At 41.6% G+C, this 24,728-nt stretch overlaps 1 protein-coding gene across 3 annotated transcripts; it reads right to left on the bottom strand.

Annotated features, from left to right (window-relative positions):
* Positions 1-3,837: 3,837 nt before the first annotated feature.
* HMGCR (3-hydroxy-3-methylglutaryl-CoA reductase) lies at positions 3,838-24,338 on the bottom strand. 3 transcript variants are annotated; one of them, XM_055536588.1, is made up of 20 exons: positions 24,220-24,338; positions 19,496-19,683; positions 18,971-19,082; positions 18,605-18,692; positions 17,049-17,133; positions 16,043-16,148; positions 13,391-13,497; positions 13,164-13,280; positions 12,575-12,735; positions 12,217-12,464; positions 11,925-12,103; positions 10,732-10,926; positions 10,248-10,406; positions 9,951-10,108; positions 9,097-9,202; positions 7,121-7,291; positions 6,701-6,841; positions 6,451-6,609; positions 5,814-5,968; positions 3,838-5,679 (listed from the first exon to the last, which is right to left on the bottom strand). In XM_055536588.1, the coding sequence occupies exons 2-20, from the start codon at positions 19,658-19,660 to the stop codon at positions 5,625-5,627; spliced, it is 2,667 nt and encodes an 888-aa protein (XP_055392563.1). In that variant the 5' UTR covers positions 19,661-19,683; positions 24,220-24,338; the 3' UTR covers positions 3,838-5,624. The 3 variants fall into 3 exon arrangements, with proteins under 3 accessions (XP_055392563.1, XP_055392565.1, XP_055392564.1); XM_055536590.1 differs by having other exon boundaries at positions 3,838-4,213; XM_055536589.1 differs by having other exon boundaries at positions 24,208-24,322.
* Between the last annotated feature and the right edge of the window lie 390 nt (positions 24,339-24,728).

Genomic DNA, 24,728 nt, shown 5'->3' with positions numbered 1-24,728 from the left:
CAGGCCCCGCCATCCCTGGGATTCTCCAGGCAAGAACACTGGAGTGGGTTGCCATTTCCTCCAATGCATGAAAGTGAAAAGTCAAAGTGAAGTCGCTCAGTCGTGTCCGACTTTTAGCGACCCCATGGACTGCAGCCTACCAGGCTCCTCTGTCCATGGGATTTTCCAGGCAAGAGTACTGGAGTGGGGTGCCATCGCCTTCTCCCAGATAACGCGTTAGAAGCTAGCAAATCCGAGACTTTCCCAGTAGTCATGTACGGATGTGAGAGTTAGACTATAAAGAAGGCTGAGTGATGCTTTCAAACTGGTGCTGGAGAAGACTCTTGAGAGTCCCTTGGACTGCAAGGAGATCAAGCCAGTCAACCCTAAAGGAAATCAACCCTGAATATTCATTGGAAGGACTGATGCTAAAGCTCCAGTACTTCAGCCACCTGATCCAAAGAGCTGACTCACTGGGAAAGATCCTGATGCAGGGGAAGATTGAGGGCAGGAGAAGGCGACAACAGAGGATGAGATGGTTGGCATCACTGACTCAATGGACATGAGTTTGGGTAAACTCCAGCAGATGAAGAACAGGGAAGGCTGGCATGCAGAAGGGACGTCTGTGGGGTCGCAGAGTCGGCAGTGTTGACTTAGTGACTGAACAACGAGACTGAGGGAAACACAAAGCCAAGGAACCAAGGTTTCACAGCTGGTTAGTGGCAGAGCCACGAGTGGAATCCCCCGCTCCCTCAACACTGCTGTCCTCTTCCTATTGTAACTTATATTTTTCCCTTTGGAATAAGTCCTAATTACAACAGTTTATTGTGTCAGTCATTCAACAACAGTAGAGGACCTTTAAAGTTAAGGTACTGTACTAAGTTACAAGAAAAGACATGGTCCCTGTCTTCAAGAGGCCTGGGTCTGGGGTGAAATGTGGGCAAGATTTACCACTGAAATATAGAAACAAAAAATTTCAACTTTTATTTGTACATGTTTTTATCATTTTAGTTTTGTTTTCTCTAATGGAGTAGAGTGCTCAAGTTTGTTCAAGGTTTGGATTCTACTGGCCTGGGTAGGTACTGTCCTAAAAGCAAGTTAAAGATGGACCTTTCCTCAGTAGCTTCCATTTAAAATTGTAATTATCCAGGCTGTACCAGCAAACCAACTTCAAGCTTTGGCTACTTACCAAGGGTTGTGCAATATGGGTGAAAGCATCCAGATTAGCTGACGGAGCCATGGCCAGAGGTGAGCGGGCTGCTCATACAGACCTGGCTTGACTTTCCTACTAAGAGTGATCAAGGTTTCAGAATGAGGTAGGTTGTTCACAGGTCATACCCTAGAGCCGAAGAGCCTGAGGCTACAGCCCTTATCCCCATGGTGAAATGGGCAGGGAGGTGGGGCACCAGCGCCCGATCTCCTTTGTGACCCCCCAGGCTGGGAGACAGCTGAGGGGAGAGGTCCTGCCATCACACATCATTTAGGGCTAACAATACTCTGAGTTTGCTTTACAGGTTCTCACATACAATCCCAGCTGATTTTACAGGGGCGACTGAGACAGACTTGCTCCCTTCCTGGTCCCTCCCACCTCAGCCACTAAACCTTGTTTTCCATTTCAAGTGAAGTGACGTGCAAGTCACTCAGTCGAGTCCGACTCTTTGCAACCCCATGGACTATACAGTCCATGGAATTCTCCAGGCCAGAATACTGGACTGGGTAGCCTTTCCCTTCTCCAGGGGTCTTCCCAACCCAGGGACTGAACCCAGGTCTCCTGCTCTGCAGGCAGATTCTTTACGAGCTGAGCTATCAGGGAAGCCCAGTTGCAGGTAACAGGCAAGCAAAGGAGGCAGCACAGGCTAGGCGACTGTAGCCTTCTCTTGGATTCCCGTCCTGATGCTTTCCCGCCACGTTTCCTTGACAATACACACAGGGTGCCTGTGTGCTTTATGTTAGCAGTTGGCACAGGGCCCTCCCACCTTTAGGCTCATGGCCATCTGGCTTCAGAATTAACCAGTCGAATGGTTAGTGGAATGATCAGCTCCTTGCCTCTGGGTAATCTTACTCCAGTGCCACCATCCTGGGAAGTTCAAGTGCAAGGCAGTCAAACTCGGGGGCTAGAGGCTGGGGGAGGTGAAGTGGTGAGTGGGGAGTGCTATCCGTGCAAACCTCTTGAGAGGTGGGCCTTTTTTCCCCTTTGGTCCTCTACTGTCTTATTTGGCCCTTTGGGGGAGAGCAGAGACCAAGGGGAAGGAAAGTGAGGGGGGATGGGGCGCTAAAAATGCCTTTTTCTGGGTCATACCATTCTTTGAAAATGTGGAGAACTCAGGTGATTTGGAGGTGGGCGGGGAGGAATCACAGGTGGCAGACACAAACCCAAATAACATACTAGTTTCTATTTGCTTATAGCTCCAAGATTACTTCTTTTTTTAAGATTAATTCTAATTGTCTTTAATATTAAGCAGCACTTGGCCTCTCTGTGGGAGTCTGCTAACTGCACTTCCGGATAGACACAAGTTTCTCATACAGCTTGTTCACAATAATACCATGACCCTCAGACTGAAATCCAGGACTATGAGAGCAGCAGCAGCAACAGTAGAAAAATCTGCCAGGGTCCTGGCCCCACGCCAGACCAAGGCTGTCAGGTTGAAGGCACCTACCGTGTAACTCCACCTGATTCCACCCCAACCCCAGCTGAAGGCACCAGGCTTCCCCTGGCCTTAGGGAACTACTGTCTGGAAGGGCCACCGCCTGAGAGGGGCCACACCGCCCTCAGCAGCTTGCCAACTTGCTCAGGAGGAAAAGAACAAAAAGCATACGTGTGTGTGATGAGGCAGGGGTTCCATGCACATCATAAGGAGAAGGGAATCTGCTGAAATATAAACTAAATCACTTGCTATCTTCTTTTGGCTTACAGTATAGAAGTTTTCTATTATTTTTTGCTAACTGGGCAAAGTTCTTAACAAATTCATGTCCGAATAGAAAGAGGACAGCTTGAGAAACTTCGGTGTTAAAAGTTCTGTAAGTGAATTTACTGCTTTTACTTCAGTCTTCTATTCCCAGTGGATTTGTATTGAGGTTTTACTGTTCTGTGGCCTCTCGTGAGCTCAGACCCTTCAATGTGGGCGGTTCTCCTTGGATTTAATTCAGCAGCCTCTGAGACGAGGACACCCTGCGCTGCCACACGCATCTCGCTGCTCAGCCAAGCAGTAAGGAGATGGAACTCCTTCCCTGTCTCCTGCCCAGCCTGATGCTCTCTCTGCCACACGCATCTCACTGCTCAACAAGCAGTAAGGAGATGGAACTCCTTCCCTGTCTCCTGCCCAGCCTGATGCTCTCTCGAGGGGGCCACCTGGACAAGACGCCTTGGGAGAAAAATTCAAAATGATTTTCAAGTATCTGGGCTTGGTTCTTAGGGATTCATACACAGCTGTTTAACTATGGCAGTAAAGTCAGAAATCACGAGTAAATGGGAATCAGCTTTTGAAGAGGCCTACCTCAGCTATATTAAGCTGAACTCAGCCGGAAAAGCTTATATGCACTCCTGCAATGGCCATTTGGTTTTGGCTGTCCAATCTTTATGGCTCCGTCCTCTCAACTAACCGTCACACCCCCAATATCCAAAAGTAGTCCAGTTGAGATGATAAATCTGAACAATTCAAAGTATAAGAAAGATAGTCTTAATGCATGTGTTAAACTGGCCTGCCGCTCCTGTAGAGTTGGAGAAGATTATAGAGAATGATAAATGGTCTTGGGACACCAATTCACATTAGAGGTACCACATTGACCAAACTTTAAAAACTTCTAAATCTCAGACAGGCCTATAGTTAATCCAAACAAAAAAATAGTTATTGCTTACACTTATTAGTATTAACTTCCTTTTCATAATTTACTGGAACTGGGGGGGGGAAAAGTATAACAAAATGTATACAGTTTAGTAATTGTACAAAACATCAGTTTAGCAAGATGATATGTGTTACAATCACCAAAATGAGGACCCAAAATATTTTTCACTGCCACTTCCATAAAAAATTCAGATAAATAAGAAGTCACTGGCTGAAAGTCACAACAGAAACAATTTAAACTTTTACATAACAACAGAAAATGTCAGTCTTCCCCAACAATAAAGCAGACACCACCATTCAGGCTCTCCATGCTGCCATGGCATGACTGGAATGGTTCTCAAAGTCCATCTTCTGCATGAGCCTCCAGCCTTCCAAGACCAACACTTGAAGCACTGATGTAATACAAAATAAGGAATTCTTTATTATTTATACAAAAGTTATACATTAAAAAAAAATTAAGATTCAACAACTCTGCTGACCCCCTGAGGAAGCTTTTTTGGGTCCATCAAAGAGCCCTGTGTGAACCTTTCAGCCACCAACCTCCTGGCCACAGGAAGGGACACTCCCTCCAAGGCCATTCATGCGGTGCCTTCACTGGCTCTGAAAGAGGACTCTCCCCTTCATTAGGCTCAACAAGCAAGCCAGGGTTTCCTGGACAACATTAAAGAATACTGTCTGCTCTGGCCCAAGCTTAGAGTATTTTACCAGAATATCAGTTGATTTTTATTTATTTCTTGAACACTTTTAATAAACTCCTAGCACAAGAAACTTTATTACAACATATACAGATTTGGTATAGTTCTTTACAAAAACTACCTAGATTTTTCAGCTAAATAAATTTGCCTCTTAAGAAATTTAAGTTGGCTTCAAGAAATGGTAAATTTTCTTCCAAACCTGTCCTTTTCCACCCTCTGAGTTCTGAGAGAGGTCACAGACTTGTATTTCATTGATAAATAGTCACCTTTGTCTAAGCAATATTAAGAGTTCTTGTATCTTTAATAAAGAGCACAAAACTCTGCTTCTTAAAGCCTTATATACTGAAAGATATGTTATAATCAATCTAGACAAACATTTATATTTAGACAAGTCCTCTCGGAACAAATAGCCTGCAGAAATAAATGCAGTGATTTGTTTTCTTGAAAGAGAACTGTTTAGCACTGCTTAGCACATTATTCTGTAATCTGGGAATAAGAGTAATTCTTCCTTTGAAGAAAGCAGGTCCCTTTCTGAAGAATTATGTTGGCTATCCCCCAAAATCAAAATAGACCAGCACCAAATGGAGTATTAGTTTACAAAAAATAAACTTAGTTCTTATTTCTTAAAGGTCTACAACCCAGACTTAATAAATTAACTATGAAATCAGGAGTTTTGTCAGCTACAATATAATTTAAAAATCCATTTTCAACCCAGGGTTGGGGCCGGGTGGGTGTGGACAGGAGGAAGGTTCAATTTCACACTGATCTCCATGAGTTCCATGAAAAGAAAACAGTTTTTTTTTCCAGCTGTATTCTCCTTCAGAAGTGTGCTGTAGATTACCATCTGTGATGCTATAAAGGCATAATATCCATGTCGAGATCTTGCAGAGGACACAGCATGTAAAGCATGTAAACTGTTTTCAGATCTGAGAACTCTGCATGGAAAGAACCTCAATCATTCTGAAAGAGCCAGAAACCAAGCAGTCGTCTCACTGATCATGTCTACTCATTCTCAGCACGACATTGCATTGAGTTTTTTAATTCACAGATTTTACGTTAGTCCTTTAGAACCCAATGCCCGTTTTTTAGTTCTGAATGGTCAGGCTGTTCAAGCTGCCTTCTTAGTGCAAGTTCCTTGGAGGTCTTGCAAATTTATCTTTGACCTACGGCAGAAAAGCAGATATGCAAAATATCAGGAATGCAAAATGTTAAGCTGGGGCTTATCTGACAGGTAGGGTTTTTATACTGCATATTTTAAGCATGGGGAAAATATATCAAACCAGTCTGTCAGCCTTACCTGTTGTGGATCATGTGACTTCTGACCAGATGGCCTGCTGCCAGTGCTGCCATCAGGGACAGCTCCCCCGCCATCACCGTGCCGCACACGATTCGGGCCAGCTGCCGCGCGTTTTCCCCGGGGTTGTCTCTGCACGCTCCTTGGACGCCTAGCATCTGCAGCCAGGACAGACACAGCAGGACTCAACCTTCCAGTCATGGCAACAGCTTCCTACTCGATCAACTAAAACGAGGGCAACTAGGTCACCAACCCCACGGACATGAGTTTGAGCAAGCTCCGGGAGATAGAGAAGGACAGGAAAGCCTGGCGTGCTGCAGTCCATGGGGCTGCAGAGTCAGACACGCCTGAGCAACGCAGCAACAGCAACACCGTTAGAACAGAACCAGGCCCCACAGGATGTGCTGCGTTTTCAAAATCTCCCAGCCAGCATACGGTGGATACACTACAATGAACCTGACACCCGTGACCTGGCTAGCGGTACACTTATTCACACTGAGTTAGACCGGTGGGAAACGAATGGAAACACCGGCTAAAATGAGAGGCGAGTGATGCGCGGTATCAGGTAGCAACACGGAGGACCTCAACGAATCAGAACCGGGCTCGAGGCAACTGCAGGCGGTGCCCCCACGCGTCTCACCTGCAGGCAGGCCTGCTGAGGGAGCAAGTTGGTCCCCCCGCCCACGGTTCCTATTTCTATAGATGGCATGGTGCAGCTGATATACAGGTCTTCGTTCGTGGGACCGCTTGCTTCCATTAAAGTAATACAGTTCGAACTACCAACATTCTGTGCTGCATCCTGAAAAAAAAAAAAACAGAAAGTAAAAATATAAAACTTCTCTTTCTTTAGAGCAGCAAAAGACAAGAAAGGTGGCGGCTGGAGCCCTCACCTGTCCACAGGCAATGTAGATGGCAGTTACGATGTTTGCTGCGTGGGCGTTGTAGCCGCCGATGCTCCCAGCCATGGCAGAGCCCACCAGGTTTTTATTAATGTTGACCTCAATCATAGCCTCTGTTGTAGTCTTTAATACCTAGGACACAGAGTTGTGCACATTTTACATCTTCCCCTGAAGATTAGGAATGGGTTACCAGATCTACTTTCAGTGCCTCCAGAACACAAGGGAGCGTAGATGCGGCCCCGTGTAAGCCTGACGTCAACAGAAAGCAGCAGTAAGGTTTGGTCTGTGAATGAAGCAGTCATCTTGAACATGAAACATTCCCCTATATGTTCAAGTTTACTTAGAGTGTAACTATTTCTCTTCCCAATTCTGTAATCCAGTGAAAGATTAACAAACTAGTCATCCACTCACTTCTCTGACAACCTTGGCTGGAATGACAGCTTCACAGACCACAGACTTTCCTCGTCCCTCTATCCAGTTGATGGCCGCAGGTTTCTTGTCTGTACAATAGTTCCCACTAACTGCCAGAATCTGCATTTCGGGGAAATACTCCTGAAGTTTGGAAAGTGCTTTCTCTGTACCCTATTAGCCAAAGAAAGAAAACAACAAGAAAAACTTGTTAAAACACACAAAATTATTTATGAATTGGAGGCTTTTTTTGTATCTAATAATACTAACACTTCTAAATACAATAACTATAATAATAATCTTTTCCTAATGTTTTTTATATGAAAATGAAGTTCTTCGTAGTCATTGATGAATCGTATCATGAGGATATAATAAGGATATAATACTATATTCGTGTCACTGGGGAGTGAGGACCCCAATCCATGACCAATGTATCATAAATCCCCTCTTCTAGTTATTAAATTGTTACCTACAAGCCCAAGTTACCAAAGCCAGTAAAGAGAACTCAAACATTCAAGTAAATCTTGTAAATGGAATGTCATTAGGATTTACACAGAATATAACAAGACTTCCAAGGACTTCTAATCAAGTTAGATCAATTAACTCACACTTCAAAAACCCAATTTAAAAAAATTGGGAATTAAAAAAAATGGTTTTTTACCTGTGGTAAAATACACTTTATAGAATTTACCGTCTTGACGATTTTCTAGTGCATAGTTCAGTATTGTTAAGAACCTTCGCATTGCTGTGTCAGCAATCTCCACAAATCATGCCTGTTAAACACCTCCTCATTCCCCACACCCCCTGGCAACCACCCTTCTTTCTGCTCCTATGGATTTAACTAACCGAGCTAACTCTTCAGGGGAAACATGCAGTACTTCTCTTTATGTGACCAGACTCTTTCACTTAGTATGTGACCCTCAAGGCTCGTGCACATTTCGCATGTGGCATGCTTTCTTTTTGGGGCTTCCCTGATGGCTCAGATGGTAAAGCGTCTGCCTGCAATGCAGGAGACCCGGGTCTGACCCCTGGGTCGGGAAGATCCCTTGGAGAAGGCAATGGCACCCCACTCCAGTACTCTCGCCTGGAGAATCCCATGGATGGAGGAGCCGGGCAGGCTACAGTCCGTGGGGTCCCAAAGAGTCGGACACGACTGAGCGACTTCACTTTCTTTTCTTTCTTTCTTTCTGCTTTCTTTTTAGGACTGAATGTACATCCCACACTTTATCTGTGGGTGGACACGTGGGCTTCTTTAGCGACTGTGAACACTGCTATGAACGTGGCTATACCAACATCTTTTTGAGACTCTGTTTTCAGTTCTTTTGGGTGTCTACCCAAAAGTGGAATTGCTGGGTCAAAGTAATTCCATTTGTAATTTTTTCTTCAGGAACTGCTATTTACTGGAAATTTTTAAAGCATATATATCTAGTCACTATACTCTCTTTCTGAATAGTCCTTATAACTGGGAAAGCATAATTAGCCTGACTAGTTGACTTTAAAATTTTACATTTCTATCTGATAAATAACAAATATTAGTAGAAAAAAGATGAGCTATACACAGTCTTCTTATAAGGAGATAATTAAAGGAACTACACAGACATGAACCTGGCTTCTTAAATGTGTGTTTTGAAGTCTCTAGAAGAAGTCAGCTTTCAGGATTACAGGACAAAGTTCTGAAGCACTAATCCCCAGATTCCTCCCAGCCCTTCAGTGTAGACCTGGAGCATGCTGAATGCTAACTCTAGATTAAATATCTCAAATATGAACAATACCAACCAACAAATGCCTGATTTATATAACATGACCTACATGTATCAATATTGACCTTTCAATAAAAATCTTTCAATCAATTAACTCCTTGAGTAGTATATGCACAGGGTGTAAAATTCAAAAATATAGGAGGGCATACAGAGTGAGTCTGCTCCCTTCTTCAGGGATAATCACTCCAGCAAATTCTGTTACAGTCCATCCATGCTCACCTTTGAAATCATGTTCATCCCCATGGCATCACCTGACCTGGACTGAAAACGGATGTAAAGGTTGCGTCCGGCCACACTCATATGCAGTTTCTGTAGACGTGCAAACCTTTAAACAAAATAAGCAAAGACTTTTTTTTTTTAAGAAAATGGACATTATCCTAAAGTCTAGCTTAGTTTGTTCATTTTATACTTAAGAGAAAACTCATGGAGACTACATATTAAAAGTATTTTTTCTTTGATTAAATATTCTATTAGACTACTGCTTCAGCTGTATCTCATTCTTACATGTTGCAAGAAGGAAGGGATACAGAAAGTCATTTCATGACATACTTTAGAAGGTCATATAAAAACAAGCATAAAAACTTGAACTATACTGGCGTTATCATTTGTATTGACTATCCTTATCAATTTAATTTTCTGTAGTCAAAGTAAATCTACTATACTAATTTATTTACCTCTATCCTGCCTGGAAAATCTTTTTCTCAGGCAATCCTGCCCTAGGGCAATTTTAGATCAAAACTGTTCTAGGGCAAAGTAATAGCCTAATCAAAATGAGCCTTGTAAATCCAACATACAAACTTACTAGCTCGCACTGTTTTTTCGAACTAACCTCTATGTAGCTATTCACTGGAATCAATATTCTGCTCTGCCCACCCCATCCCACCCCACCCACTCCAGCCCAACCAAGAATTAACATCACTATTCTGAAAGCATGGATTTAAAATTGATGTTTCGTTACATCATCTTAAGAAGGCAATATGTTTACAGTTCTATTTCGCCATCCTAGGTATGGCGCTGGTTCTGAAATAAATGTGAATGCACATATAAGCCCCCACCCCCACCCCCACACACACCTGCTGGTGCTGTCGAACGCTTCCTTTATCACTGTGAACCCTTCAGGCGTCTCAAGCCAGGCCTTCACTTCTGCAGAGTCACAAGCACGGGGAAAACGCACCACTGGGCCACGAGTCATCCCGTCTGCAAGGACCCGGCTGCTGGCACCTCCACCAAGCTATCCAGAGGGTGTGACAAGAGCAGACATTAATCCTGAAAAAAATTCTGCTTGTCCCGAAAGGTCTCCTTGACTGTTCCCAAATCTCATCTCACCGCCTAGAGTATCTTGAGAGGCAGACACATAAATGCCCACTTACGCCTATTGCTCTGCAGCCTCTATTAGTGCTGGCCACGAGACAGCCTTCTGTTGTTGCCATTGGAACCTGAAATTCTTTTCCATCCAAGCACAGAGGTCCTGCCACTCCAACAGGGATGGGCATATATCCAATAACATTCTCACAGCAAGCTCCCATCACCTAAAAGGTAATGTCAGGCACCAAGTGAAAATCTATATACCAAATACCCAGCCCCTGTCATTCCTTCAAACTTAATCCTTTAGTGTATTATTTCCAACCAGTTTTTTTATTTACTCTTTAAAAAGTCTTGAAAACACTAAACTCTTGAGTAATGACTGTAAATAACAGGGAAAGTATTTTTGAATTTTGATGACAAAATTACAGTAAAATGAATTCAAAAGGAAAATGTTTTATAAAAGTATGAAAGTTTAAAAGATGAATCAAGAAGAAGACTGAAAGACTAAAGCTATAAAGCAAACCTGCTTGAATACAGAAAATAACGTACCAAGGAGTAATTATAGTCCCTGTAAGGTAGATACTGGAGAGAAGAAGGCTCTGGAAGTTTTTTGGAAAGTAGCTGTCGGCGAATAGATACACCTCGCTCATGGGTTTCCATCAGAGTTTCCAATTTGTAAGCTGGGATATGCTTTGCATTGACCAACTGGATGATCTCAGCATCACTAAGGAATTTTGCACCTTTCTAAAGAAATGGAAAAAAAAAAAATGGAAGGGGGTTGATAGAGGGAAATGAAAATAGACTTGAAGAATCATACTTCATACTATTAATAAATAGACCATGTTATACAAACAGTGCTCTCTGCAGAACTAAAATACAAGTACTTTGAGAACCCAAAGGAATTTGAAGTTCTAAAGGAGGAGATGATTTGAGTAGAAATGAGAACATCAAAATAAAAATTCTTTATAAAAATGCAAAGCTAAACAAAATGTTAAGCCAAAACACTAAATTTTTCAAGTGACATACATAGGGGGAAAAAAATCTCATAATTAAGATTCTGACACCCACCCTGTAAGTTTTGTATGTAGCATGGCAGTTGAGACACTGGTACACATATTAATAAGAATGAGGGAAAGTGATAAAATCTACTCTCACTCATATGCACATACATTTGGAATGAATCAGCGTAAGCAGATAGGAATGGAACATAACAGTCATGCTAAACCCCTAAGTCAAACAGGGATTGTCAGCAGGACATCCTGTTCAAACATCAGAAAGAAAACAAGCCTCCTCAGGAGCATCAAGCTTACTTTAAAAACTCAAAAAGCCCCTCAAACCTCTCTTCTTTCTCTGAAATTCATTTCTGTGTCAAAGCGCTCCTAGGCCTTAACACACATATACAAACAGCAGTTGCTCCTCTCTCTATCAAACGACAGTAGAAAGCGCACCGAGTCTTCAGTCAGTAAAGCCTGGACTCCTGATCCCAGCTTTAGTGTTTTCTGTTTTACTTTGGGACATACTTAATTAACCCTCCTAGAGCCAACATTTTCTCATCTGAAAAATGGAGAAAATTATACCTATCTTACAAGGTTGCAGGGAATAAATAATGAGACCAGGAACTGTAAACCATGAAACACTGTGCTGAGAACTTACAGGTACTCAGAAGCTGTAACTTCCTTCCTTCCTTTAATGAAAAACTCCTTTTCTTAAGAAAGATACCAAGCTTGAGTCTATTTTCTCACCTCTGCATTCTCAAGAATCTGCAGACACTCTTCATTAGGCCGAGGCTCCACGGGAAGTTCAATTTCAGGTTCCTGTGTCTCTAGTTCCAGTGAAGTACCGAGTAAGGAGGAGTTCCCCACCACAAATGTAGCTCTGTTTGAGGTGTCATTTTCTGCCAGTAAGGGTTTTATAACCTCAACTGTTCAAGAGATCAAAAGAAATCTCAGACACTGAATTTGTGCTTTAAAAAAGACTCAACTTCTTGACAAATCAACATTGGAAGAACGGAAAATGAAGAGAATAAGAAATCACCTTTTCTTTCTCTGTTTTTCCTGGCCTCCTCCTCCATTGCGTGGAATTTCTGGTCATTTCTGACCAGTACAGGGTCACGTCTACAACAATCGTCTGTGACTTTCTTTTGGGTCACTACAGGAGATGTGATAGGATTTTTTAACGAGAGTGTCGATTCTGTCTCTGCTTGTTCAAAGAAGATATACTTGACAGCCAGAAGGAGAGCTAAACTTAGGGTAATAACTTGTTCAATATCCATGCTGATCATTCTAAATAGAAGAAAGCAAATGAAAATGTTATTACTCAGAAATAAAAAAGGCATAACCTAAATTCAGAAGCACAGAGTGCTATGATTCAAAGTAGGGCTCAGGGAACTTACTTAGAGAGATAAAACTGCCAGAGGGAAACACTCGGTTCAATTCTCTTGGACACATTTTCATCCAATCCTAAAGAGACCTTAGAATTGTCTGCTGTGCTGTTTTGAGGAGAAGGATCAGCTATCCAGCGACTGTGAGCGTGAACAAGAACCAAGCCTAGAGACTGAAATAAAAGTTTAAAAATCATGTACCCTCTACATATCAATGGAGCCTAAACTCACATTTTGCACGTGGATAACCGAACACTGTCTTCCTCCCATGCCCTCCCTCACCAGGTAAAGAAAGCCCCGGGCTCGCTACGTGACTGAGCAAAGGGGCAACCCCCGTGAAAGGCTGAGAACACTGCCCCAAAAGAACAGAGTTGCAAAGAAAGAGAAAGTGGAAGGATTTAAAAAATCTCTTTAGGGCAGAGCAAAGACCAGAGATTTCATAAGGAATGAGGAAAAAGATAAGAGGGGAAAAAAAAAGGAAGAGGAATATCCGTGCAAGAGCCAAAAATTGTAGAAAGACAAGAAGGGGAAAAAAAAACTGAAAAGCAGAATATGATATTGGAACCAAAGATAATGAAAGGAAAAGAAATCATGTAATTACCATAATCATCTTAACCCTCTGAGTAACAGGATTTGGCTTATTTTCTTCTTCTTCTAAGACTCGGGCAAAATGGCTGAGCTGCCAGATTGGACGGCCCTCGCGGCTTTCCCGAGAAAGCTACAAAGGAAGTCAGTGTTATGTTAGAAGGTGCCGATTGTCTTTAGGTGAACTAACGTAATGAGAAATCTTCTTCTTCTACTAGTGCCATAAGTAAGAACAGCTCTTACCTCCAGAACCAAGGACACACAAGCTGGGAAGAAAGTCATGAACACGAAGTAGTTGGCGAGAACCGACATGCAGCCAAAGCAGCACATGATTTCGAGCTGACGCACCCCTGGTTAGAGAAAAATGAAAAGCGTGAACTAGGGAGTAAGTAGCATGTATATTTCTGCAGCTGCCTACATCACAAGGCTCTTCCTATAGGTAGACAAATACGTGATAGTATTGGCATACTAAGCCCTTTGCCATCTACTGGAAAAGGAAGCCAGGAGCTCAGAAGTGCTGTGAAGCCCGAGTGCAAGAGGGACAGCTCCCTTGAGGGCAGAGACCCTGCCTCCTCCCACGTCCCCAAAGTCACAGTGCCAGGCACGGCAGTGCTTAATGCCATCCGATCACCCCCTTGTATCAAATGGCAGTACTCTGTTTTGAGACAGGATAGATATCAGGGACAGAACTCTAATGGGGCAAATGCCTTCCACCCGGTTATCCCACTAGTCCAATCCCATTCATCACCACAGAAGCAATTCACCTGTGCACCAAGGACTTTTTGGTAAAACACACTGCCTGTTATATCATTCTTGATATAGTATCATAATAAATATTTTATGTGCACTACTCAACTGTCATTTCAATATAACCTCTGTGGTATCTATTGACAGTCTTAAAATTTCAGTTCATTTCATTGATCTCTTTGAAAAATGATGTAACACAGAAAGGCAACCCAACCTCCAAAATTAACAAATGTTTCAGGTGTCATTTGGTAATCTCATTTGGTTCCCTTCTCCCATAAAAACTGCTAACTAGAGTAATACAAAACTTAAAAAAATTCAACATTGGATTTTATTTTCTGAATTGTATTAGATCATTGGACTAAATGAAAGAAAAAAGCATATACTGTATTTCCTAAAAGTTCTATAGCTAGTACTCTGAGACAGAAATTCAAGAGAATGCAAAATTACAATGTCAAAAGCATTATGAACAACTACATTTAAATAGTAGCCAAACAGAATGTTTTCACACTCGAGAGTATCAAAACCGTGCTTGCCCAACGCTCTAAGCCCCGCTGCCCGCGCTTCCGCTCTGTGCAGCCGCTGCTGCCACACGCCCTTCGGCCATTCTTCCTCACTCTGCCCAGGGCACAGTTTCTTTGTGCCACTTTGTTGCTACAAGGGGACAGCACTACATACTTCCAAGTAGTACAGAGTTTTTTCTTTTTTACTGGCTTTCCCAAGCGTTTCTTCCTTGCTGCTGCTGCTGCTAAGTCGCTTCAGTCGTGTCCGACTCTGTGCGACCTCATAGACGGCAGCCCACCAGGCTCCCCCGTCCCTGGGATTCTCCAGGCAAGAACACTGGAGCGGGTTGCCACTTCCTTAAGTATTAAATCTGTCCTTTTCTTCTACTCTAAGCCAAATCATTTATTTTCCCATTTCTGTATGGCTGTAAATGCCTCCTTGCTGGCTTTTCCAACATCAAATTGAATCACTTCCTTTATCCATGTGCCTCATCCTGACCCAAGTCATCGCCCTATTTCCCATATCAGTTTCCACTGCTTTCCACATTCCCAGATAATCCTCTCATCTTCTTATATACTGTTCTTCTTGACTAAAATCACATCGTTATATTTTCACCTGGTCAAAAATGCTTTCTTGACTGTGGTGGCAGTTACATGAGTACATCTTTGTCAACACTTAAAACTGCACCCCAAGAAAGTAAAGTTTAAGAAATACACATTTTAAAACTTTTTAAAAAATATTCTTTGCTGAATAAGTTTTGAGTAAGTTTTGATAGATTAAATAACTGAATAAATATGTTAGAAGAAACATTATATATACTTATACACAATCCAGTGAACAGATCTCAACTAATAATGACAACTAACTACTCTCTTAAAAGTTGATTTACTTCTGAAAGAATCAAATCCCTTACTGAGGGCACCAAGGCACCAGGAAATACCCTAGAAGAGCAGTTAGCCAAGTGCGGCCCTCATGAGAGGGCCATGAAGTCTAGTCTCAATGATTAGGAGACCTTGACAACAGCATGATATATTCTTTCTGGCAAATTTCCACGAGGCCACAATTTCTGTCCTATATAATGGAGTCCTATGTTTGATGTTTAACATCTAGTTCTCTACTATCCAGTTAAGGATGAATAAACATATATTTTAGGGTCAATGCTGGCTCAGTGCTAAGATGTACTGCACACTGATTGAATCTTCCTAACCACTCTGTTAGATGGACCCAACTCAGATCTGTACAACTCCCAACTTTTGCATTGTCTCCTACATGACAGTTAAAACAGAAGGAACTGACTCATTCAGTCAGTCCAGATGATATCAGGGGCTGGAAGATGGCTTTCTAAATGAGCCTAGAGTCCCATCTTGGTTAAAAACCAGACAAAAACATCTTAAAGTCATCAAAAAAGTGGAGCACCAGAGAAGATGATGAGATAGTAAGAGTGAAAATATATCCGTAACCTGCTCAGTTTTCACTAAAGCAGACAGACAAAAGGTCAGATCAGATATACCTACATATTCATACAATTAAAATTTTTTTAATTTTTGTAATGTCAGACTTTTAAAAGTCAGACTTTAACTAACATAATGTGTTCCTCTCTCTCTTCTACAAATTAACTTTAAAGTATATTAAAATTTGTTTACAAACCTGACATGGTACCAACTCCAATCACGAGACATTCTACAAGAGCATCCAGGGTGAAGGTGGGACCTAAAATCGCCATCCCACGAGCAATGTTCTCCCTCACTTCATCCTGAAACAGACAAACAGAGCAAATGAGGAGAAGGCAGGAAATCATTGTAAGAACTTTTGGAGCATCCCAGGGCTTTTACTAAATCGAATATACTATATTAAGAATAAAATACACAATATGGTAAGACTAACAGGCATTCCAGATATAAAGGATACTAACAATATAAAGGTCTAAAAGAAGAATATGTACACCGCTCTGCGTTCCCCACCCACCGACTGAGTTATTTCTTAGGAAGATTCCTTTGAGGTGGTATATGAGTCCTGCCATATAAATCCCACATAAATTCCTACATCATTTTATATTTTGGCTACCACTCACTGACACAAGTTCTTAGTTTCAAATTTTTTGAGATCATGTTAGTATTATGAAACTTCAATATCCTTGTCAAAATGCTCAAATGATCATAAATATACATCAAATACATGCTCAGGGCAGAAGTACATGATATTTTATACTCAGTATTACTAAAAATGTTACATTCTTTAAAGTGACTAATGAACACCAAGATGAAACGTTCGATGAAATAATGCTAGTGTTAATTCAAGGGGTTTAGAAATCAATCTACCCTGAGATTCTTCCCTTAGATCCTGTCTGTTCGCTAATGCGTTTCAATAGGTAGATACTGTAATTTATCCAAAAGACATAATACCTTACGTTCTGAAACCTTCAAAAAAGAAAATGGAGAAAATTCCAAATTTTAGAAGCTGTGGAATTACAATTGAGTTGGCAGAAAAATGGGACAGTTCCTAGGGCACCTAAGAAGACCAGTCTTAAGACTGGACAAAATTATACGCAATTCCTGAATCATGGACTAAAAACAAGCTCTATTAATCTTTCCTATTAATGTAAACAACCTGAGAGAAAAGAATACCACGTACATTCACGTCTCATCAATAATACCTGTGAGTTAGAACTGAGGGCGAACTTGGCTAGCGCACTTGCTCTAGAAAGGTCGACCAGCAGCAGGAAAAAGGGCAAAGCTTCACTGGGGGGAAAAAACAACATGATCAGGTATATTTAACAAGAGAAATATCAGTAAAAATCCCTTCCTAAAACAAAACTTTGCCCTGGTGTACCTTTTACAGACCAAGAGGTATACCCTATACCCCTCTGACAACCTCAAAGCTAAATTTATTAGCCAAACTATTTAAGAAGATTTTCAATGTTTAAAAATGTAAATACACAGAAACACCTTTGGATAATTTTAGAGCAAAACAGCATCATTAGTAAAAGAAAAAAATGCATTCTTGTGTATTAGTATGGGGGCAAACAGTGGAATACAGGTATCCCCCACTTTTCAAAAGCTCACTTCATGCCACTTCACTTTTAAGAAAGACTTACATAGTACTCATTTTTGCTAACCAAAAGTAATCCAAAGAGGGTTTTCACTCTTACAAAAAAAGGTGAAAAGTGAAGAGAGCACGCAGTGCTTGTTTTGAGGGAGCTGATGCAGAGGCCGTGGGCACCTGGAGCAGAGTGGCACTGCCCAGGGGCTGTGCTCAGCATCTCGGCACCAAGCTGCCGCGGCTCTGAAGCGCACCTGCGCTGCATCTCGGCTTACTGTGTGCCTCCAGAACTTCCCCATGGCTCAGTGGCAAAGAATGCACCCGCTACGCAGGAGACCTGGGTTCAATCCTGGGTGGGAAAGATCCCCTGGAGAAAGAAATGGAAACCCACTCCAGTGTTCCTGCCTGGGAATTCCTATGGTCAGAGGAGCCTGGAGGGCTACAGTCCACAGGGTCACAAAGAGTCGAACATGACTGAGTTCAAAGATAGACACTGTGTGCATCCATTAGGAAGATGTGTTCTAAGGTGACTGCTTCTTCACTTACAAAAGGTTTCATAGGAGAGCTGTATTTTCAGGTAGTAAGGAAAACCAGCGTACTGTATGTAATTCTTTTCTCATTAATTAAAATACTATCTATGGAAGGATAACTTTTCTGGAGAGTTAAGTTGGCAATAATGACCCTTAAAAGCCCTAAAGACCTACAGTGGCTACTGTTTCACTCCTACAGATGTATCCTAAGAAAATAAGAACAAAAATTTGCTAGGACGACACTTATCACAGTATTGTTATTAATGGAAGAGATTAAATGACCTAAAAAATCCAACTCAGAGGATTAAGTACATAAACTACAATATATTCATATAGGAAAATACTAGACAGCTAGCTGTTAAGGACATGCAAAGATGTTTATAACTTTCCATAAGCATAAAAGTTATAAAGCAGTATACAGAGTATGATCTCAGAAGTTTTCTTTAAGCATAAAAAAAATGGGGAACAAAACACAGCAAAACATTAACAGGTATTAGCTAACTGATTTCGTGAAAAATTTCCCCCTATTTTCCATAAACTTTTGCTAATTTAAATATTACAATGCTTTGTATAACATGGAGTAGAAAAGTTCTTAACAATAGATTTTGGAAGAAAGTATATTTATGCTTTACATACTTACTTCAAACCTGTCAATTCTTTATCTAAGACATGAATGACAACTGTACTGAATACGAAACTGGAGAAAATTGTGAAGAGCCCAGCAATACCTATAAATGACAAAATGCAACAAACTGAAAAATCTCATCCTTATACACACAGAATAATATACAGTCCTACAGTATCCTGAAGGAAATATTATTTTCTCCAGGCTATTAAGGTCTCAAAGAGCAGAACGTCTAACTTGAATGAAAAGAAACTACTTAGTAGACGCAGCACACGCTAAGCAACACACACGCTCCGCCCCTGTGATTTAAACAGGCAAATTCCCACAGGAAATAAAAAAAAGCTGATAGTGCACAAAAAGGTTCATACATAAAATTATTACCCAAAATATATTTTGATCCAAGTTGGCGTAAATTCTGGAACTGGAAGTAAATATACAATATTGCTATGCATCGTGTTATTGTCAGAATTATGATGTCGCTGCTCAAAACATCCTATCGGGAGAGATAGAAAAGTCCAAATCAAAAATAAGAATTTTTATTTTGTATGGCATCATTAGTTTATGTATCATCATGATAATGCAGGCACAAGTAAAATATTAAAATGCAAATAAAATATTAACTCCCAAGTTTTAAACATCCAATGTTTAAGCCAATCATTTTTTACTGTTAAGTCACTTAGGAAAGCTAGATTTCTCAGGTCAAGTCAATTACACTCATTTGTATACCAAAAGCAAAAGGAAAGTATCTGTATAAGTAAATACAAGTAAATATAAGTAAATGAAAATTTGAGGTAAGTTATGAATACTGAAATAAAAATTTTACTCATAAGTTTTTTTGATTATATGGTCTCTAAAAGGAGAAATTTAAAATGTAATTGAGTCAAAAATCAGATCAATCTCACAAACCTCTTCAAGCTTCGGACATTCATAATTCCAACCACAGATCTTATTGTTGCCAGTAAACATGTTCATGGACATCATGCAGATGGTCAGCGTCACTGTCCCCACTATGACTTCCCAGGGATGGGAGGCCACAAAGAGGCCGTGCATTCGGAAAAGTCTTGACAACATTGTAGCTACAGAGTCCTTGGATCCTGGAAGGAACACCAAGGATGAACACTTAATATACAGCTTACCGTATTTTTAGGAAAACGTTTTAAACCCTGCTTTGAAAACCCTGCTTTTGTATGCAGTGTCTTGTACCTTAAGGATAATACTATTTGGTAGTGTTCCTTGTAATTCTGGGAAATAATTACAAAATTCAAATGACAGGATTCATGACTCTTTTATTCACAATATTTAAATCCTCTATTATTCACTAGCAAACAGCTTAAAAGCAGCTATTTCTTACCACTTGTATGAATTTGAGCATTTAAGATCAAACCAAATAAATATCTCCGCTCCTGATTATTATCTCAGCCAAGGAGAGCAGTAAAGTGGAAAACGAAAGTGAGAAACAACCACTCACATTCATTTTCTGATTACCCTGACACAAAATGGGTATAAGCACCGTGCTCGCTCTCTACATTCTAGTTGCGCAAAAGGTAAGCACCAAACCACCTTCTCCGTCAGTGTCCTATAAATCACTCTCCTAGTTTATAAAGCCCCTCAAGGGCACGAGTCCATTAGGCCTTTCCATCCCATACAACACATGGCATGATGTCACTAGCAGAATGATGTTTATTAACCTTCCTAATGTCGCTGTCACTAGAGGTCTTTCCCCAGACTTTAAGAGTTAATAAAAATGCCGGACCAGTAGAAGAATAAGGGGCTGGCTGGCCAAAGCAGACATATGTGGCATTCAAAAATGTCCAATAGAACTTGGGTTATTTTGATCTAGTGAGTACCATAACTTAGCTTCTCCATGTTTGTTGACTAAGTAATAATAATTTTGATATTCTGATTTTTTAAAAATCTAATATAGTTATTGATCTCTAATATAGGAACTTATAAGCCTTCTTACACTAAAATTAATGCTTATGATAAACCATATTAACCACCCATTAAAATCAATTAAAATTAAGATTAAATTTTAGGCCCACTGACTGACAATCAAGATTTCAAATGAATCTTTCATTTAGGCTAATTAAGCAAGTGATTTGTGTATGGAAGAAGAAAATAAAAAAGCATCAAATTAAGGAAAATAAAGGATTAATCTATTTAAAGGATTAGGGAAAAGAAAATTAGAGACACTTAGGAACCAGAGCAGTTACTAAGCATCACCTCTCACTGCATCACTCAGAGCGCTCTACTCTTTACGCTTCAGCCACAGCAGACCACCAGAGAGATACGTGGTTTCCAAACTGCAGGTCATAATCCCTTCACTGGATCAATGGGATCATGAACACAAGTTTATGAGTCAGAACAAACATTTTACAATACAAGAAGAAAATAGCTGTGGGTTAGACATGTGGTATGGGTAGGTATTCTTTCCTGAAACAGTATGTTTCAGGAAATTATAGATATGAGTGTATGTCCTGGCTTCTGACATAACATGTATTTCTTAATGTGGGTCTCAATTTCAAAGGCTGGCAGGCACTGAGATATGTGGCATGCACCCGCCTGTGTCTCTTCAGGTTTTCAACCTTCCTCCCTGAGTTCTATTCTCATTTCATCCTCCAGTGCCTTGCACTCATGTATCTTAATAGCACTTGCTCGAGAAATACCTGCTACTTAAAAATAAATTCTTAAGCTACAATAGCATGCATGTTATTGACACATCTTGAACCTGACCTAAAAATGACTTTTTTAAAGGGCCTCCTTAGCAGCAGCAGCAGGGTATGGATATAATTCCCCCCTCTTCAAGGGCCCCAGTTCTCTGCATTCAGAGAACATATTAAGGAGGAGGAGGGGGTGGGGGGGAAAGTTATATTTTCTATACTATCCCTGAAAAATGAACAATAACAAAAATACCTTTTGTTAAATTAGCAAGGACTTGAAGTACTGGAGAATATTAATCGTATCTTAGATTTGAACTCTACTTCATTTCAACTAAAAACCTCATAAGAGCCTAGATTTTCATGCTGGCCTTCTATCACATAACTTCCTTATATTTAAAAACAAAAACAAAAACCCTGTAAACTAGTCTAATAGCATCAATGTTCCAGAAGATGAATTAACTGAAAATACATTTCAAAATTAGGTCAAAATTTTTAATACTCCTTTCTCCCCAAGCCTTCTCAACTTAGAGTACTCCCTTATTGAGTCAATATATTTTTCACCATCAAAAAGTGAATTCAGCAGAACTAAAATCTGAGCTGCTAGCAAGAAGGCACTCCAATTTGATCACAAATAGGTTGAGCATTATTAATCCATAATTATATATTAGGAACATTATGTTTTCCCTCAAAAGCTTCATGGTAACATTGTCAATTCTGGGACATTTCTTTCCTAGGTGTAAAGTCATCTTTGCAACATTCAGATAAAGACTGACACAGAAGCCCATGAACCATTCCCAAACACAGAGAACCTCACCTATTTGGAAACAAAATGAGTAACCAAATGTACAAGGGTGTGTCAAAAGTCACCATAATTGCACACACATCTCATTTCCCACTAGCAAGCTCCCTATATCCCTGTGATTATGCAAAGCATGTACATGTCATGGAATCCAATCCTCCAACTTCATCAGCAGTTGCAAATGGCACCAGCAGGCAACAGGGATGGCTCATGCAAATTCAAAGTGTTTAGGCCATGCTGCAATAAAAATAAATTTTAGTTTAAAAAAATCAAGTTAGGCAATGTGTGCCTTGCCAAGACAGACAGAAGTATGCTGCAAACATTTCATAGATTACTCAAAAGAATGGATAATTTAAATTAAACTGAATCCCCAAACTCTAACCCAATGTGCTACAAAAACCACCTACTCTGGCAAACTGCAGAAAAGGATGCTTTGGCATCCTACTCTAATCCTTTCTCCCACTCAGTGCTCTTCCTATGCTGTATATTCCAGTACTTGATTATATACTATCTTACACTGTTCTTATATTAATTGCCGTGTATGTTTTGTCTCTTTGAGGGCAGGAACCATGTCTTGTACTGAGTCATTTTTAATTCCAACAGGATTAACATTCTGCTGCTCAACCCAGTATCTTAGGGGGGAAAAAAATTCTTGCACTGGAATCAGGAAACCTGGATTCTACACTCAATTCTATGGCATTATGCCTCTTTGTAAATCACATATCTTTTTATTCACTTATAAAGCTAGAGCTCCAAAGTTCCTTAACAAAGGCAAGTATTAAGTGAACCATATGAAACTGCTATTTTTTGTATGGGGAATAATGGTCAAGTTTCAAATATCAACAATTTCATATGGTCAACCTAAACAGCTACTGATACAGATGTGTTTACCTATTCATAGTCTAGATCATACAAGAATAAAAAGAGAACATGAAACATGAGCGCACACACTTCATCTTGAAATGTTCATGCCACACACACGAAGTTTTCACATGTTAATGATTTAATCTTTGCATATTTTTTAGCCTTCATATTACTATCAGTGTCTTTACTCCCAAGTTTTATCACAAATTGGAAAGACACTACCACCAAGAAGGCCCTCAAAATCCAGTCCATCCCCAAAGCACACTCTTGAGTCTTCGCTAGATTACCTCTAAATCATAAACTGTTTCTCGCTGCATGAAGAGAAAAATCAATCCACAAGCAAACAACAACAACAAAAAATACATTGTGTGATGCTGGGAAGGCAAGTCTTCAAGCCCTGAACAATTTCAAACGACCATTTAAGATGGAGTACATCAACTTCCTCCCACCGTAAAAACTGACTTCTATTTGTGAATCTCCAAGGTACGTTTCTCCTAGCCAAAATACCAAAACCAAATAATTCCGAAAAACCTACAGAATTTAGATTAAAGGACATCAGTAATCAACACCAAGGAGAAGACGCCTCTCGCAAAAAGAAGAATCGTTTAAGTCTTTGGGCAAGTCTCTACCTTGGGCTCTCGCATCCTCTCAACTCGTTTCTCCAAGAAATAACCGGATGCATCTATGCAAATCCACAGCTCTGAGCTAGTCAGCAGCATTTATGGAGATCTCATCCGTCACTTTACGGAAAGGTGCTGACGAACAGCAGCGCCAGGGCGTGAACCCAGTAAGAACAGCAGCAAGCATGGGCGTGAACCATGGCACCATATAGACTTTTCGCGTCCTTTCCTCGAGCTGCGGGCCGGTCTGCCCCACAACCCCCCAGCATTTATCGAATCAAGGGGACCCCGAGGTCACCCCGCCTGGCACCGTTGTCGCCCCAACGATCACGACTGCGCGGCCAGCACCGCCGGCTTCGGACAGGGCCAAGGAACGCGGCGACGCCCCGCCGGTCCATCGACAGCGACCGCAGCCCCGAAGAGGCGGGCCCCCTGTCCGCCCCTTAGGCCTAGCCTGTCCCGCGGCTCCCCGGCATAGATGCGGGCCGCCACTCGGCCAGCTGCGCCTCAAGGACGTCTCCTCGCAGTCCCCGCCGGACCGAGGCGCCACCCCGGGCAGAGCCTCCCGCTCAGCTCCCCTCCGGATCAGCAGACGGTGCCAGCTGCCCCTTCCCGGCAGGGTCGGACGGAGCTCGAGAACCTCCACCTACACAACCCCAACTATGTCCCACTCACCGTCCTCCTCACCTCCGGATCTCACTAGAGGCCACAGTTCCCGGGAGCCGGCGCTCCGCCCGTCTCCAGTCAACGGAGACGCGGAGCGGAAGGAACCTTCGCTCTACGCACGCTCGGCACCGGACGACACCGCGACCAATAAGGAAGGATCGTCCGATCGTCTAGCCAATCATCTGGGGCTGGCTCGGCCTGACGGGCCTACGTCACGAACGGTCGCCTTAACAACCGCCCACAGCTCTCGCTGGTGCTGAGAACCTGCACCGCACCATCTCTCACCATGGCTCCGCCAACCAATAGCGAGTCGAATCCCAGCACTGGGGCCTGCCTATTGGTCATAGAGCCGTGGAGGCGCACGCATGGAAGCTGCCTAGGCGAAGACGATAGGGGATCTGGCGGGTGGAGTGTCCTCCAGTCCAGGATCTGACCTGGGGTCATTCTGGCTGGGAGAGTACTATAGGGAACAGAATAATTGGGGCCTGAAGATAAGCGCAGGGTTGAGAATGAGAATAGAAAGCACAATG

The sequence above is a fragment of the Bubalus kerabau genome, chromosome 10 (genome assembly GCF_029407905.1).
Source record: "Bubalus kerabau isolate K-KA32 ecotype Philippines breed swamp buffalo chromosome 10, PCC_UOA_SB_1v2, whole genome shotgun sequence".
Lineage (NCBI taxonomy): Eukaryota > Metazoa > Chordata > Mammalia > Artiodactyla > Bovidae > Bubalus > Bubalus kerabau.
The sequence above is the reverse complement of the archived record's forward strand: the minus strand, read 5'-3'. Positions and strand labels throughout refer to the sequence as shown.

Excerpts from the sequence above, each read along its gene's own strand:
- HMGCR (XM_055536588.1), bottom strand. The coding sequence starts at position 19,660 with ATGTTGTCAAGACTTTTCCGAATGCACGGCCTCTTTGTGGCCTCCCAT. Across the intron at positions 19,083-19,495 it reads AATGTCCGAAGCTTGAAGAG|GATGTTTTGAGCAGCGACAT; the intron begins GTTTGTGAGATT and ends CTCTCCCGATAG. Across the intron at positions 16,149-17,048 it reads CCCTCAGTTCTAACTCACAG|GATGAAGTGAGGGAGAACAT; the intron begins GTATTATTGATG and ends TGTCTGTTTCAG.